Raw genomic sequence first — 16,467 nt, 5'->3', positions numbered from 1 at the left:
AATTTATACATTCTTAATATTGTTTTTATTTTTTAAGGTTGTTTTTCTGATTATAAAAATAATACGGACTCACTGTAGAGAATATAGAAAAGATCGAAAGGTACGAAGAGGATAAAAACCATCTATAAGCCTATTAGCCCTAGATAATTGCTATTGATGTTTTGAATTAGTCTTCTCTTTACATAAACAAACTTACATATATATTTTACATATATATGTATTCTGCTAAATATAGATTTTTTTAATAATGGTGTGTTTAACCAATTACAGTTTAAATAAATGTCTTATATTGATTATTTTGGCAGTATACATGTAAAGGGTTCAGTGTTCACCGGTATGCTGGGTAAAACCCCCTGGAGTAGGGCCTTACTAGATGGAAGTTATATTGCTGTGATAGTACCAATCCCTTCAGTTCTAAATGTCTTCTAGTTTCCATCATGATTTTCTGACCCATATGTTGACTGGAAGACTAGAAATATGGGGGTTTACTAGCTGTCTGTTGGTTATTGATTTCTAACTTAACTACACAGTGGGCAGAGAATGTGGTTGCTATGATACCAGTCCTTAGACATGTTGAGAAACTTGCTTTATGACCCAGTATGTTCAATTTTTGTAATGTTTCACATATTCTTGAAAGGAAAGTATATTCTGTAGTTGCTGAGTGCGATATTCTATAGGTATTCATTAAATCAAGCTTGGTAATTGGGTTGTTCAAATCCTCTAGTCCCTTAAAGATTTTCTGATCCCTTTGATCTGTGTGTTAGTTTCCTGTGGCTGCTGTTAACAAATTAGCACAAATGGGTGGCTTTAAACAACAGAAAGGTATTCTCTCCCAGTTCCAGAAACTAGAAGTCTGAAATCAAGGCACTGGCGGGGCTGCCTTCCCTCTGAAGGCTCTAGGGGAGAATTCATTCTTTGCCTCCTCTGGCTTTGGGTGGCTGTAGGCATGTGGTGTCGGAGTGTGGCTGCATCACTCCAACCTCTGCCTCCGTGGTCACACTGCCTTCTCCTCTTCTGTTTCTGTCTCAGATCTCCTCCTCCTTTCTCTAAAGAGGACACTTGCCATTGGTTTTATGTTCCGCCTGGATAATCCAGGAAGCTCTCCTCATTGCAAGATCTTCAATTACATCTACAAAGACCTTATTTTCAAATAAAGTAACACATAGGTTCCAGGGATTAAGACACTGGAGATATCTTTTTTGGGAGCTACTATTCAACCCACTGCAATGTGATACAGAGATATGTAAAAATCACCTACTCTGATGATAGATTTCTCTTTCTTCATCTACTTCCGTCAACTTTTGCTTCATATATTTTGTGACCATATTTTTAGAGACACATTTATGACTCTCATATCTTGTGTATTGAGTGTTATCTAGGCACACCCACCCACCCACCTCAGAAGTCTATTGATGACAAACTATCAGCGGTTGTTTGTCTGAAAAAGACTATAATTTGTCTTTCCTCTTACATTCTTTACTTGCAGGGCATAGACTTCTAAGGTTGCCTTTTTTTCCTCCTCAGCATTTCACTCAGGTGTCTTTTACTTGAAAAAAATTTATTTTCATATTCCCAAAATGTCCCAGGGCCAGAAAATTAGTACGGTTCCAGGCCCAGAGAATCAAAACCGTGTGCTGATTCAAAAAATATATGCCATTAATTAATATGAGGGAGCATTGTCTGAAATTAAATCATTCTAAGTGATTGGTCAAAACATTTCATTTAGTGCAGAATATACTGGGAAAACGTGTAGGGAAGATGAAACAAATGTGGACACTGAAGTATATCAGAGACAATTTCTCAGTGACTGAAGTGATTCTTCACTTCACACTAATTGCGTATCTGTAGAAATAAAGATTCATTATTCTCGTATAATATACTGTTATTGCAGGGCTTCCCTGGTGGCGCAGTGGTTGAGAGTCTGCCTGCTGATGCAGGGAACACGGGTTCGTGCCCCCGTCCGGGAAGTTCCTACATGCCGCGGAGTGGCTGGGCTCGTGAGCCATGCCACTGAGCCTGCGCGACCGGAGCCTGTGCTCCGGCAACGGGAGAGGCCACAACAGTGAGAGGCCCGCGTACCGCATAAAAAAAAAAAAAAAATATATATATATATATATATATATATATATTGCAGAGGAATCGAATAAATTATAATAGAGTTACACAATCTTTCTTCCTTGTCCCTCAAGACTCTCATACATAATCTCAAATTTGTAGTTAGATTTGTGAAACATACGGAGAGTGGCATTTTTAAGTTTAAAATTTCTGGCCTCAGTGTACGGAAGAGTTAAGGAACTTTTTAAAAGTTCTTGATTAGCTCAAACACATTTATTTTTTAAGCCACTCTGCTGTCTCGGTTGTTTTCCTCGATTTTGAGGGTTTGGGTCGTGTGGGCTGAGGCTCAAGAGCAATCCTGCCAAGGGCCGCCCTGGGCACTCCCACCCGTTTATTATGGCGAAGCGGAGCTTCTACTGGCCCCCTAGCTCCATGGTCAAGCAAAAGCTGGGGCTGCAAGACCCTCTGCAGTGCGAAGCCCTGTAAATTGGGTGAGCGGGAGAAAAACACCGGTGAGACGGGAAGCCTGGGGCACACCGACCGAGGGGCAGGCTTTAAGCGCGTCTTCAGTCATCCGCTCACCTCCCCGTAGTCCTGGTAACCAAACTCTGAACGCGCGTGCGCAGCCAAACTCCCTTATCACGTGAGGCCGGGCCGGGGGCGGAGCCGACGAATGCTCCTCGGGACTGGTTGCCCAGTTCCTCTCCGCATGGGACCAGCCGAGGCGGGGCGAACCTCTGCTGTACTGCGTTGGGGTGGCTCACAGCTCCCGCCCCTTTTCGTTTAGCTTTCTCGCGGCTGGTTCCTCGCACCACGTGTCCTCCGGGCCGCTCCCCCAGCTGCCTGTTGGAAGCTGCTGTAAAATGTCGTGACGGGCGCGGCTGCTTTACGGCTGCCTCTCCCTAAGTGGAGCCCTGGAGCGCCCACCGCCGTCAGCCCTGTCTCTACGAGTCGGCCGGGCAAGATTGAGAGACCCGGCGCGCCGCTGCCCTCCCCGCCGCGCCCGTTCCGGCCCTCGGCGATGTGAGCTCGAGGAGGCTGCGGTGCCCCCCCGGCCTGGGGTTGAGACGGGCGGCAGGTGCCTGTGAGGCGGGCGGGTGCTGGGGGCCTGCAGGATGGAGGAAAGCATGGAAGAGGAGGAGGGGGGCAGCTACGAGGCGATGATGGACGACCAGAACCACAACAACTGGGAGGCCGCCGTGGACGGCTTCCGGCAGCCACCCCCACCCCCTCCGCCCCCTCCGCCCCCCTCTTCGATCCCAGCCCCTGCCCGAGAGCCTCCGGGGGGTCAGCTGCTGGCGATGCCTGCGGTCTCCGTGGACAGGAAAGGCCCCAAGGAGGGGCTCCCGATGGGGCCACCGCCGGAGCCGAATGGGGTGATCATGATGTTGAAGAGCTGCGACGCGGCTGCCGCCGTGGCCAAGGCGGCCCCCGCCGCCACCCCCACCTCCAGCATCAACATCAACACCTCCACCTCCAAGTTCTGTGAGTACAACCTTTCGTCTGCAGCCTTGGCTTTTCTCCTTCCCACCCGGACGCCGAATCCTTCCTTCTCGGCCATCCCGCTTCCTTTGTTTCAGGCCTGGGTCTCTCCTCTCCTCCCCGCCTCCCTCCCCCGCCTCGTTTGGTGTCCGCGGCCGGCGCCGGAACGGCCCTGGCTTCTTGTATTACCTGGCCTAAAAGAGCAGCCTGGTTACGCACACAGCCCCAAGTTCTCCTACAAACGCGAGCCGTATCATGACTGGCTATCTCTCAGCATCAGGAAGCTCTTTTCTTCTCCGTTCCCCCTTAAGTTTCACCCTCAAACGTGAAGGGAAAATAAGGCTGTCCGAGTTTCGTTAGGGAGAGGCCTTCAGTTTGTTTTTTGCAACCAGGGGCAAAAGAAATCTGGCCACTTGTGTTTCTGTGCCTTTAGCCAGCCTGCGTTAAACAAGTCAGGAATTAGAAAGTTGACCTATATCTACGCTTCGTTCTTTCCCTTCTCCAGTGCACGCTTTCTGCATCCCGATAGGGAAATGTATGAGTTGCTTCTTGAGTAACAGCAGCGCAGTGGGAGCTGCGACATCCGTTTTGAAGCTAATAATGTATAAAATTACTTTTTCAATGTCTACACTCATAAGAACAAGCCATTCGGTATGTGTCCAAATCTAAGATTGTGTTCAATGTTGAACTTTTATGTTAGTGATCTGCCCTAACGCTCAGCTGCAGGCAGAAAGATTTAAGACCAAAATCTGTTTTGTAACCGAAACTATCTCCAACCAAGGATGTATGCTTCCACAGCTAGGAAGAAAAGTGCGTTTGCTTTAAGTGGTATTTTTGGGGGCTGGTGATGGTGGAAATTGACCGTCATAGCGAGATTTTTCTCTCCTATTAATAACTGCAAGTTTTGAATGGCATCTGGTAAAGAACTGGAGATTTCATTTCTAGTTGCTAATTTTATCAAGCTGTACCAGTAATTGTCCAGTTAGCTGTGCAGAGAAAATATCTGCCTTGGTTCAGATGTATAGTCATAGCCTTACACATTTTTTTTGTTGTTGTTGGAACAAGCACATAGTCTTATTTATTTGCCCTCAAGATACTGCTTTAGTCAGAGACATTCATATGTAGGTATGGTTGGTAAGATTTGTCTACGATTTTTTCCGTATTATGTGTACACGAAAATAATGTTTATATTGTATAATTTGTGTGTTGAAGTCTATGTAGTGAAACCAGACCTAGGACACAGTGGCAGGGTGACTTATCTAAATGCTGAAGGAAACTTACTTTAGTGTTTCAACTAAGTTCATTTTAAGAGTTCAAAAAACAGCATACAGCTAAGAGCAAAAATTAGTGAAATTAGGAACAAAAGAAAGATTTGCCAAACCAAAAGATTGTTTTTTGAAATTAATAAGCTAAACGGACCTCCGATTTTTTAAATGCAAATACAATAAGTGATAACTGGGAAATAGGTACAAACATGAGGTGTTTAAAAGAAGAGTTTTATGAATTGCTATGGGTTTATAAATTTGAAAGCCTAGAGGAAATGTGTAAATTCTTAGAAAACTACAAACTATGAAAGTTGGTAACAGAAGAAGTAGATAGCTTGAGCTAATAAATATTTTTTTAATTTATTTTGTTTTTATTTTTGGCTGCGTTGGGTCTTTGTTGCTGCGTGTGGGCTTTTTTCTCTTTGCGGCGAGCAGGGGCTACTCTTCGTTTGCGGTGCGCGGGCTTCTCATTGCAGTGGGTTCTCTCGTTGCGGAGCACAGGCTCTAGGCGCGCAGGCTTCAGTACTTGTGGCACACGGGCTCAGTAGTTGTGGCTTGCGGGCTCTAGAGCTCAGGCTCAGTTGTTGTGGCGCATGGGCTTAGTTGCTCCACGGCATGTGGGATCTTCCCGGACCAGCGTTCGAACCCGTGTCCCCTGCATTGGCAGGCGGATTCTTAGACACTGCGCCACCAGGGAAGCCCGAGCTGACTAATAAATATCTAAAAACTGAAATAGTAAAACGTCCCCTTTCAAAAACTCTGGATGAAGATAATCTTATAATTGAGGTGCAGTGAGCTTTTAAATAACAATTCCTTTTTAAAAGTTGTTCTGGGAAATAGGAAAAAGAGAGAGAGAGAGATGCCAAGCTCATTTTATGAAGTTAGTGAAATCTTGATTCCAAAACTAGGTAAAGTTGATATGAGAAAGTTATACATCTGTTTTCAGTTATTAGCATAAATGTAAAAATCCTACACAAAATACTAGCTCTTCAAACCCAACAATGTGTTAAAAGAATCTTGATCCATAGAGTTTGTTTTAGGAATGTAAGTGTGGTTCAACATCCATTTATCTGTTAATGTAATTTATCTTATTAGTAGACTAAAGGAGAGCATATGGGTTCATCATTCTCTCTACTTTTGTATATGTACTTGAAAATTCCCATTAAAAAGTTTTAAAAAAATAGACTAAAGGGAGAGAATTCATCATTATTTCGATACCATAAAATTATTTGATAAGATGCAGCACCCATATATGATAAAAACTCTTGGCAAGCTTGGAACGCAGGATAACTAAATGATGGTCATTACCAAAAACCTACAACAAATAATAATACTTAACAGAGAAATTTCAGATACATTTACTTTAAGGCCAGTAACAAGGGACTTCCCTGGTGGTCCAGTGGTTAAGACTAAGCGCTTCCACTGCAGTGGGCACGGGTTCAAACCCTGGTTGGGGAGCTAATCCTGCATGTGGCACGGCAAAAAAATAAATAAAAAGATCAGTAACAAGATAAGGATGCCCTCTGTCATTGTTACTGTTTAACATAAGAAAGATTCCGACGAACACTACAGGGGGAAAAAATTAAAAGTGTAAGTATAAGAAGGGAAGCAATAAAACTCATTATTTGCAGATAATATCACTTATCTAGAAGAACCATTAGAATCAAGAGACGCTATTAGAACTAGTAAGAGTTTAGCAAGGTTACTGGACTTAAGATCACCCTACAAAAGTTAGTAGCATTTACTACACTAGCAATAACCAATTAGTAAAGGTAATCAAAAGTAAATATTGTAGGGCTTCCCTGATGGCACAATGGTTAAGGATCCGCCTGCCAATGCAGGGGACACGGGCTCAAGCCCTGGTCTGGGAAGATCCCACGCGCTGTGGAGCAGCTAAGCCCGTGCACCACAACTACTGAGCCTGCACTCTAGAGCCCACAAGCCACAACTACTGAGCCCACGCGCTGCAGCTACTGAAGCCCGCATGCCTAGAGCCTGTGCTCCACAACAAGAGAAGCCACCGCAATGAGAAACCCGCGCACCGCAAGGAAGAGTAGCCCCCACTCAACGCAACTAGAGAAAGCCCGCACGCTGCAACAAAGACCCAACACAGCCAAAAATAAATAAATTTTTTTTAAAAAGTAAATATTGTATACAATAATAGCAAGAAAACTATAGTCTCTAGGAATTACCCTAAGTACATAAGATCTTTAAGGAGAGAACTTTAATAAGGAGCTAGAAGAGGACCTAAATAAATGGGAAAACTTTCCATGCTTTTGGGATTGGATTACTTATTGTTGTAAGGAAGTCAGTTTTTTCCATTTTAATCTATAAATTTGATTAAACTGCCATCAAAATTCCAGTTGGTTTGTCTGACAAACTCAATAACCTGATCTAAAATTTATATGGCAGGTGGGATAAAGTCTGTGAATAGCTAAATCAGTCTTAAAGTTTTGCTTTCGTGGGGGCTTACCTTACCAGAGGTTAAGATACTGTTTCAAAACTATAGAAATAAAAGCTAGTATAAGTGCAAGAACCTAAAAAATACACTGGGGGAACAAATTGGAGAGCAGAGACTTACCTATATGTTCAGGAACTTAAGATAAAGGTGGTATCATAAATCATCAGAGAAAGGAGTCATGTTGCTAGGAAGAGTGGCTTACTTTATGGAGAAAAACCTACCACCACAGATGGGATGAACTATGGATAATTAAAGATGTAAATGTGAAAGGAAAAGTTATAAAATTAATGGAAGACAGTGTTGAAGAAGCTCTTTCCCTAGGGAAAGTTTTATCTCCTAAAACTTACAAAGGTGAAAAAGTAATGACTTTGATTATATAAAAATTAAAGGTTTTCATTCAGTGACAGACAGATGAAAGAATTAGGGAAGATATTTGCAGTGCCCAAAATTGCCAAGGAATTTAGCCTTGAATTTATTCAGCTTTTGTTTGTCCCCAAAAGCATTTTACCTTCATTTTCTAAGGATATTTTTGCTGGATATAGAATTCTAGATTGATAATCTTGTTTTGTTTTTGTTTTTCCTTTCAATACTTTAAAGATGTCTTTCCGTTGTCTTCTGGCCTGCATTGTTTCTTTTAATAAATGTCTGAATATTCTTATCTTTGTTCCTCTCTAGTAATGTGTCCTTTTCTGGCTGCTTTTAAGATTTTCACTTTATCTTTCACTAAATCAAATTTAATTTGATTGTGATATTCCTTGTGGTAGAGTTTTCTGTAGGCTTATTCTTGTTAGTGTCCTCTGAGCTTCTTGGATTTGTGGGGTTCTAGAATTTGTCAAATCTGGAACATTATCATTCATTTTATATTTTTTCAGAATTACTGCCCCATGCCCCTCAGTTGCATATATGTTACGCCACTTGTTATTGTACACTAAATCACTGAGGCTCTGTTCATTATCTTTTTCAGCTTTTTCACCCCCCTCTGCTTCAGTTTAGATAGTTTCTATTGCTGTGTTGTCTCTGGTGTCTAATCTGTTGTTAATTCAGCAAGAGTTCCAACTGTTTTTTTTTTTTTTTTTTTTTTTTTTGCGGTACGCGGGCCTCTCACTGTTGTGGCCTCTCCCATTGCGGAGCACAGGCTCCGGACGCGCAGGCTCAGCGGCCATGGCTCACGGGCCCAGCCGCTCCGCGGCATGTGGGATCTTCCCAGACCAGGGCACGAACCCGTGTCCCCTGCATTGGCAGGCGGACTCTTAACCACTGCGCCACCAGGGAAGCCCGTTCCAACTGTTTTTAACATAGACTCTCATTGAGTCCAGGTTTCAGTCAGTTAACTGAGCAAATTGTTACAACCATATCTGGTTTCTTGAGATACTGCAGTGAATGAAGAATCTTCAGTAAGTGTATTCCTTTTGATAACTTAAGTCTTACCTAAAGTTATGTTTCAGTCTTTAGAATTCTTAATGTCTTCTGAGAGTCCACAGTGGTGTACCTCAGAGATATTATGGGTTCTGTTCTAGACCACTGCAGTAAAGTGAATATCACAATAAAGTGAATCACACAAATTTTTTCATTTCCCAGTGCGTATAAAAGTTATGTTTACAGTCTAGTATAGTCTGTTAAGTGTGCAATAGCATTATGCCTAAAAAAAATTGAACATATCTTAATTGAAAAATACTTTATTGCTAAAAAATGCTAAATATCATCTGAGCCTTTAGCAAATCATAATCTTTTCGCTGGTGGAGGGTTTGAAATATTGCGAGAATTACCAAAATGTGACAGAGATGCAAAGTGAGCAAATGCTGTTGGAAAAATGGCGCCAGTAGACTGGCTAGACTCAGAGTTGCCGCAAAACTTCAATTTGTAAAAAGCGCAGTATCTGCACAGTACAATAAAATGAGGTATGCCTGTAGTTCTTTTGGAATGAAGGCTGGCTCCTGTTTGTTTAGATTTGGTGCTTCTTCCCCTGGGAAATTTGATTTATAATAGTTGGAGGTTTAGAGGCGGTGAGAGCTGCTTGGAGTAAGGCATGAGGAGAATCTGCATTCCCTTGCAAGGCTCCAGTCAGTATTACAGCAAGGGAGCAGGGGCTTCAGTCAAGTAAAGATTAGCCTCGTATTGGGTGGGAGGGGTGCTTCTCAGGTAGGGAAGGCTCAGTGAGTTTTGTGAGGTCGGGGTTCTCAGATTGATCAAACTCTACTAAACTGACCCCATTTCAGGCCTCAGGGTCTTATCATTTCACAATCAGTGCCCTAACTTTTACTTAAGAGATTATTTTTATATGGTAATTCTGTAACTTGCAGAATCACTCTGTTTGATTTTTGGCTATATCAACCCTATACCTATAAGAATTAAGAGGTTCTTTTATGCATTCATGGATGCTCTTTGGTCTTCTGTTTATTGAGTTAATCATTTTCTTAAAGCTTTCACCTGTCCTCAGAATCAGCCCACTCCACAGTCCTTGTCTTTCTTATTTCCATCATAATGCACTTAGCAGTCTGCCATGCTGTTTTCTTCAAGAAGAACTTTATTCCAGGTATCTACAGGTGGTAAGTAATTCTTTGCTGCTACATGCCATATACTATTAGTATTATGTTATCTAATGGTGGCAATGTTATCATTGCCTTTAAATCCAACTAGATTGGAAAACCAAAGCCAGGTTCCTAGCTTTTAAGAGTCTGTGTCCTGTAACTACTCTGGTACCAAATACTTTAATCAGTCAGTTCAGTGCAAGAAAATACTCTAGGTATCTAAAGCAACAGGAGTTCTAATAGCAGAAATTGGGTCCATTGTAAATTGCTGGAAAGGTCAGAGGTATGAAGTCAGTGAGGCTGCTCGCCTAAAGCTGCATTCCAGCGGACAGGCTGCTGCTGCTGCTGCCACCACCGCCATTCTTACATCGTCACACTTGCCTCCCTCATCCTTGAAGTTGGTGACCAGACACTGGAACTTGGAGTTCGGCTGCCACAAATTCTGATGTCTCTAACCTTACTTGCCAGAACCACCAGCAGCAATAATCTGTCCTTTGCCTCCCTTTGGCCTTCCAAATCTCATTCAAATGTATCTCATTGATGGAATGTAATTTGGGAAGTGTAATTACTTAGTTCAGTTTTTCATTGAACATTAGTCAGCTTGATAATTACCCCCAAATTTCAGGAGCTTATGGACCAACAAAGGCTTATTTTTTGCTCATGTTGTGTTAGTGGCTGACGGTTGTGGCTTTTCACATGTCATCCCATTCTGAAGCGCAGCTCTTTTCTGGGTCCTGTCAGTCTTGGCAGAGACAAAGAGAAGAGAGTGGACAGCAACACACAATGGCTTTTAAAGCCTCTGCTCAGATGTAGCATATGTCACATCTGTTTATATTCCAGATACATTAAACAGGCTAGAATGGTTCCCTGTCTGAATGTGTTGGGGCAGGTGGGACTGGAGCGTGAGGATAAAAGGCACCGAATGGCTAGATGGAAGGGGGTTGCGGGGGGATCTTGCCTTGACTGATGGTACTGTGCCATGATCTCAGGATAATTATGAATCCACTGCACCAAAAGCTTCTCCAGATGAATAAAAGCTTCACAGTATTTTTTAATTGAACTCAATGAAATTATTCTTTTCTTTAAATTAATGACTCAGAAGTATGTTAAAATTGACTTTTGAATTTAGTGAAAGTGTTAACTGACTTTAGTAAATCCTAAATAAAGTTGCTCTACTTGATCAGGTCCTACCTGCGTTTCCAGATTGGTTGATTCTTTTACAAGTGAATCAGTTAATGTATTCAGGCCTTAAGATATGCACTGTTTGCAGCATCCGTGGTGGTTGTTTGGTATCTTCCTGCCTTCCAGCTTAGTGGAGCTGTGCTGCAGCAAGCATCACTGTGGTATCGATCGATTGTCCAAATTTCAGGATCTCGTTGGGGATCTTGTCTTGCCGTTTTTTGACATGAATCGCACAGTGACAGTGATGAAACTGTAAGAGAAAGCCATTGTAATGTTTATGTAAGGCCCAGTCCCAAATCCCTAAAGAAAATGAATGCTGTTCCCTTTCTCTTTAAACTGTAACTCTGTAAGCCACAGACCATATATAATCACATTGTGAACTGTTAAATGCTATATAAAAAATGATTGTGGATATTCTTTTATAATATGCCTTGGCAGGGAAAACTGGCCTTCCGTTTTTCTTCCTACTTTTGTAGTTGTTTGCCTATTAACCTCTGTAGTTAAGAGTACAGATAAGTAACTTGTAGTTGCGTGTGTGCTGAGTAGAATGGCATTTTATCCAAACAGATATTTATTTATCGTCTTCTGTATGCCAAGGTAATATTTTAGCCTCTGGTGATGAATGAGACAGAGTTTAATGTGGTGGTTGATGGACAGATGATTGTGATACATTATAATTAAGTGCTGTGGTAAAGTTATGTATGTACATGGTAGCATAGAGGGAAAAAGAATCTTTGTTAGGAGGACTGAGGTGGCAGGGTTGGGCTTGAAGAGACTTCCTTTGCAGAGGGAGAAGACTGTGTGGAAGACCCAGAGTTGAAATTATTGTAGGAACATAGGGTGTGAGGAGGGAGTGGCACAAATTAAACCTAGATCGATAGAAAGGTCTAGATGCGAAGGGCATGCTAGGTTAGAGATGGGATTTTCTTCTGCAGGAATAGGGGCCACTGAAGTATATTAAGGGAGTCCACTTGGTAAAATTTGTCTTAGCATGTTAATATAGATTAGAAAGGAGAGAGAATGGAGGCAGAGAGACTGGTTAGGGGGTTTAATTATTGTAGTCTAGGCAAGAGATGACAGCCTGAACAAATAAAGCATTGGAAGAGAGGTGGTTTCCGACTTTGGAAACATTTGGGGACTACAGTCTGTAAAATTTGGTTGGGAAGAAGGGAGGATAAGGATATGGTAGGCGTATAGGTAGGGGTGTGTGTGTGTCTTTTTTAAGTTGTCTGTGGAACATTTGGGTGGAGAGGTCCAGTAGGCAGTGGGTAAGCTGAGCTTTCTCATTTCATGCACTTTAGAATATTGGAAGTGCTGAAACAAAAATTTAGTTTCACCAGATTTGTTTTTACCTTTCTGAGGATTTGAGTTTCACCAAGCTCTTTGGTCTTAGAACAAAACAGCACAGAACTTTGCTTTTATATAGGCTTATACTTTAAAAACTTAAACTGTATGAAAAGATATATAATGAAAATCAGTGATTCCTTCCTTTGTTCCTTCCCATTCCTGGACCTGTGACCCAGAGTCAATTATTTTTAATTCATTTAGTTGTCTCTTCTGGTATTTATCCACACATTTCAATGTGTTAATATTGTTATTAATTAATTAGTTAGTTTTATATTACCTGTTGACCTGTTATTTCCACGACGTTTTAGTTCTCTTATACCTCTACACGCCTTACCTCTTTAATTCTTTAAATAACACAATTTTTGGTTCAAAATAAACCATATTTACATTACAACTAAATAATCACTGAAGGGCCAGGAGTGTACTCAGATTGCATTTTCTTTCACATCAAACTCTGCTATTAAGTTGCCTTGTTTATACTTGCATAGTTTTTGAAAAACTGATTCTTAAAGTTTTTCAGCATCTTTGTCACATCCACCGTATACCTGTCACTGGTGTTTTTGAAATGCTCAGTTAATCAGTATTTCCTTTTTGTCTGCTTGTGGAGCTGTTAATCTTCTTGTTCCTGTTTATTTCTTTTTTTTTTTTTTTTTTTTTTTTTTTTTTTTTTTTTTTTTTTTTTTTTGTGGCGATATGCAGGCCTCTCACTGTTGTGGCCTCTCCCGTTGCGGAGCACAGGCTCCGGACGCACAGGCTCAGCGGCCATGGCTCACGGGCCCAGCCGCTCTGGGGCATGCGGGATCTTCCCGGACGGGGGCACGAACCCGTGTCCCCTGCATCGGCAGGCAGACTCTCAACCACTGCGCCACCAGGGAAGCCCCCTGTTTATTTCTTAGGGCCCACAGTTGCCACTCATGGACTTCCCAACAGGTGGAATGATTGTTACTTGATGTCTTCCTTTTTATTTATTTATTTATTGAAAGTTTTGTTAAAAGTTGAAATATAGTTGATGTACAGTATTATGTTAGCTTCAGGTGTACTGCATAGTGATTTGACATTTGCATACATCATGAAATGTTCGTCACAATAAATCTAGTAACCGTCTCTCCCCATACAAAGTTATTACAATATTATTGACCACGTATCTTAAGCTGTATATATGGTACAACATATATACATATGTGATTGTTTTCAGTTGATGATCTCTTAGGTTTGAATGCCTTCTAACAACGAGACATTTTTATTCCCCCCATCATGTTGAATGTTTTTGATGTTGTATTTTCCATCTTTTTGTTTTGTATATCCCTTAACTATTTATTGTGGTTTTAGATGATTTTACTACTTTTGTCTTTTAACCTTCCTACTAACTTTATAAGTGGCTGATCTACTACCTTTACTATATGTTCGTCTTTACTAGTGAAATTTTTCCTTTCATAATTTTCATATTTTGAGTTGTGGCCTTTTCTGCTTAGAGAACCCCTTTATCATTTCTTGTAAAGCTGGTTTAGTGGCGCTGAACTCTTAGCTTTTGCTTGTCTGTAAAACTCTTTATCTCGCCTTCAAATCTGAATGACAACCTTGTCAGGTAGAGTATTTTTGGTTTTAAGTTTTTTCTTTCATCACTTTGCAAATATCATGCCATTCGCTTCTGGCCTGCAAAGTTTCTGCTGAGAAGTCAGCTGTGAGTCTTTATGGGAGTTCCCTTGTATGTAACTAGTTGCTTTTCTCTTCTGCTTTTAAGATTCTCTCTTTATCTTTAATTTTGCAATTTTAATTATTATGTGTCTTAGCGTGGACTTCTTTCAGTTCAACTTGTTTGGGAGTCTCTGTGCTTCTTGGAATTGGATGTCTGTTTCCTTCCCCAGGATAGGGAAGTTTTTAGCTACTGTTTCTTCAAACAAGTTCTTTGCCCCTTTCTTCTCCTTCTGAGACCCCTGTAAAGTTAGTATGCTTGATGTTGTACCAGAGGTCTCTTAAACTATCCTCATTTAAAAAAATTTTTTTTTCTCTTTTTCTGTTCAACATGGGTGATTTCTACTACTGTCTTCCAGATCACAGTCTGTTACTCGGTGTCATCTAATCTACTGTTGATTCCTTCTGGTGTAATTTTAATTTTAGTTAATTGTATTCTTCAGCTCTGTTTGGTTCTCAGTATTTTCCAGCTCTCTGTTGAAATTCTCACCATGTTCATCCATTCTTCTGGGCTAGGGAGCATCTTTATGATCATTACCTTGATCTCTTTGTTGAGTAGATTGCCTGTCTCCACTTCGTTTTAGTTCTTTTTCTGAGGTTTTGTCTTGTTTCTTTGTTTGGGACATGTCCCTCTGTCTGCTCATTTTGCCCAGTTTTCTGTGTTAGGTTGGTTACATTTCCCAATTTTAGAGAAGTGGCCTTATGTAGGAGACATCCAGTGGGTCCCAGTAGCACACTCCCTTCTGGTCACCATAGCTATATGCTCAAGGGGTGCCCCCGTAGGGCTGCCTGTGCCCTTCTTTTATGGCAGGACTGCCACGGTGGGTGTGCTGGTAGGCGGGGCTGGCCCCCAGCCTGACTGTGAGGCCCTGCCTCATGCAGTGGCTGCCGGGCTGCTGGAGGGCAGGGTAGGCTTCCCAGCTGTCTGCCTGGCCCTGGGGCTGGGGCTGGCCTGTTGGTGGGCAGGTAAGGTGGGCGGGTAAGCCCCCAGTGCTAATAAGCTAGGGGGAGGATTCCAAAATGTCACTTGCCAGTGCGGTGTTATACGAACTGCCCAAAATGGCTACTGCCAGCATCTCCATCCCCAGGGGGAGTTCCAGTTGCCTCCTGAGGAGGCTCTCCAAGATCAGCAAGTGGGTCTCACCCAGGCTCCTTTCAGTTTACTACCTCTGTGCTGAGATTTGAAGTGTGTGAGATTTAACGTATGCCCTTTAAGAGCAGAGTCTGTTTCCTACAGCTCTCTGGCTCTCCTGGACATAAGCCCTGCTGGTTTTCAAAGTCAGATGTTCTGGGGGCTCATCTTTCTGATGCAGGAACCCTGGGCAGGGGAGCCTGATGTGGGGCTCAGAAAGAATCCTCACTCCTTGGGGAGAACCTCTTTGATTGTGATATTCCTCCCATTCGTGGATCGCTGACCTGGAGTTGTGAGTCCTGACAATACCGCGTCTCATCCCCTCTTACTCAGCTCATTGTGGTTCCTTGTTTAGGTATGCAGTTGTGGAATATCTTTTCTGCTAGTTTTTAGGCCGTTGTCATAGATAGTTGCTCTGTAAGTAGCTGTAATTTTGGTGTATCCATGGGAGGAGGAGTGAGTTCAGGGTTTTCCTACTCTGCCATCTTGGCCTCCTCACTTCATGTCTTTCTTTTTACTGGTGTGTTCCCATGTATGTGTGTGTATGTACAGAACATATCTGCTGGCAGTCTGTTGGGAAAATGTGTATGGATAATAATATCAGGTCTTGAATATATAAAAATGCTCACTTGATTGACTGTTTGGGTATAGAATTCTTACCTAAATAATTTTTTTTTAAATTTTATTTATTTTTGGCTGCGTTGGGTCTTCGTTGCTGCGCATTGCAGCGAATGGGGACCACTCTTCACTGCGGTGCGCAGGCCTCTCACTGCGTTGGCTTCTCTTGTTGTGGAGCACTGGCTCTAGGCACGCAGGCTTCAGTAGTTGTGGGACATGGGCTCAGTAGTTGTAGCTCCCGGGCTCCAGAGCGCAGGCTCACTAGTTGCAGTGTACGTGCTTAGTTGCTCTGCAGCATGTGGAATCCTCCTGGACCAGGGCTCGAACCCGTGTCCCCTGCATTGGCAGGCGGATTCTCAATTGCTGCGCTACCAGGGGAGCCCCCTAAGTAATTTTTAAAGTGTTGCTTCATTGACTTTAAGCTTGCAGTGTTACGGTGGAGAATTCAGGTGCCGTTTTTATTCTTGTTATTTTGCGTGTGGTCTTTTTTTCCCTTTGGAAAATTATTGGGATGTTTTCTTAGGTAAATGAGTCAGTGTTTTTCTCCTTTTACATTTTCTCTCTTCTCCCTTTTCTCTGGAATTATTGGTAGTCAAATGTTGAATTTCCTGTTTTGATCTTCTAAGTCTGTTAACTATTTTTTAGTATATTCTATTTCTCTTAATGTTCTAGGAGAGTTTCTAGGTGTTTACTTTTTTCTTTTCG

The 16,467-nt window shown here is 42.1% G+C and overlaps 1 protein-coding gene across 5 annotated transcripts in view; it reads left to right on the top strand.

Annotated features, from left to right (window-relative positions):
* Positions 1 to 2,664: 2,664 nt before the first annotated feature.
* The window catches only part of CACUL1 (CDK2 associated cullin domain 1), a 74,995-nt gene continuing 61,192 nt past the window's right edge, over positions 2,665 to 16,467 (top strand). For 3 of the 5 annotated variants that reach the window (XR_004346081.1, XR_004346082.1, XM_032607407.1), the window contains exon 1: positions 2,666 to 3,540. Coding sequence is in view for 3 of the 5 variants with exons in the window: in XM_032607407.1 (XP_032463298.1) it covers positions 3,171 to 3,540 (370 nt within the window). In the remaining 2 variants the exon portion in view is untranslated. Of the gene's footprint in view, positions 3,541 to 16,467 lie in introns of all 5 variants that reach the window. The other 2 variants (XM_032607406.1, XM_032607408.1) reach the window with 1 other exon arrangement.

This window comes from Phocoena sinus, chromosome 16 (genome assembly GCF_008692025.1).
Source record: "Phocoena sinus isolate mPhoSin1 chromosome 16, mPhoSin1.pri, whole genome shotgun sequence".
NCBI lineage: Eukaryota > Metazoa > Chordata > Mammalia > Artiodactyla > Phocoenidae > Phocoena > Phocoena sinus.
This window is presented reverse-complemented; position numbering and strand designations above follow the sequence as displayed.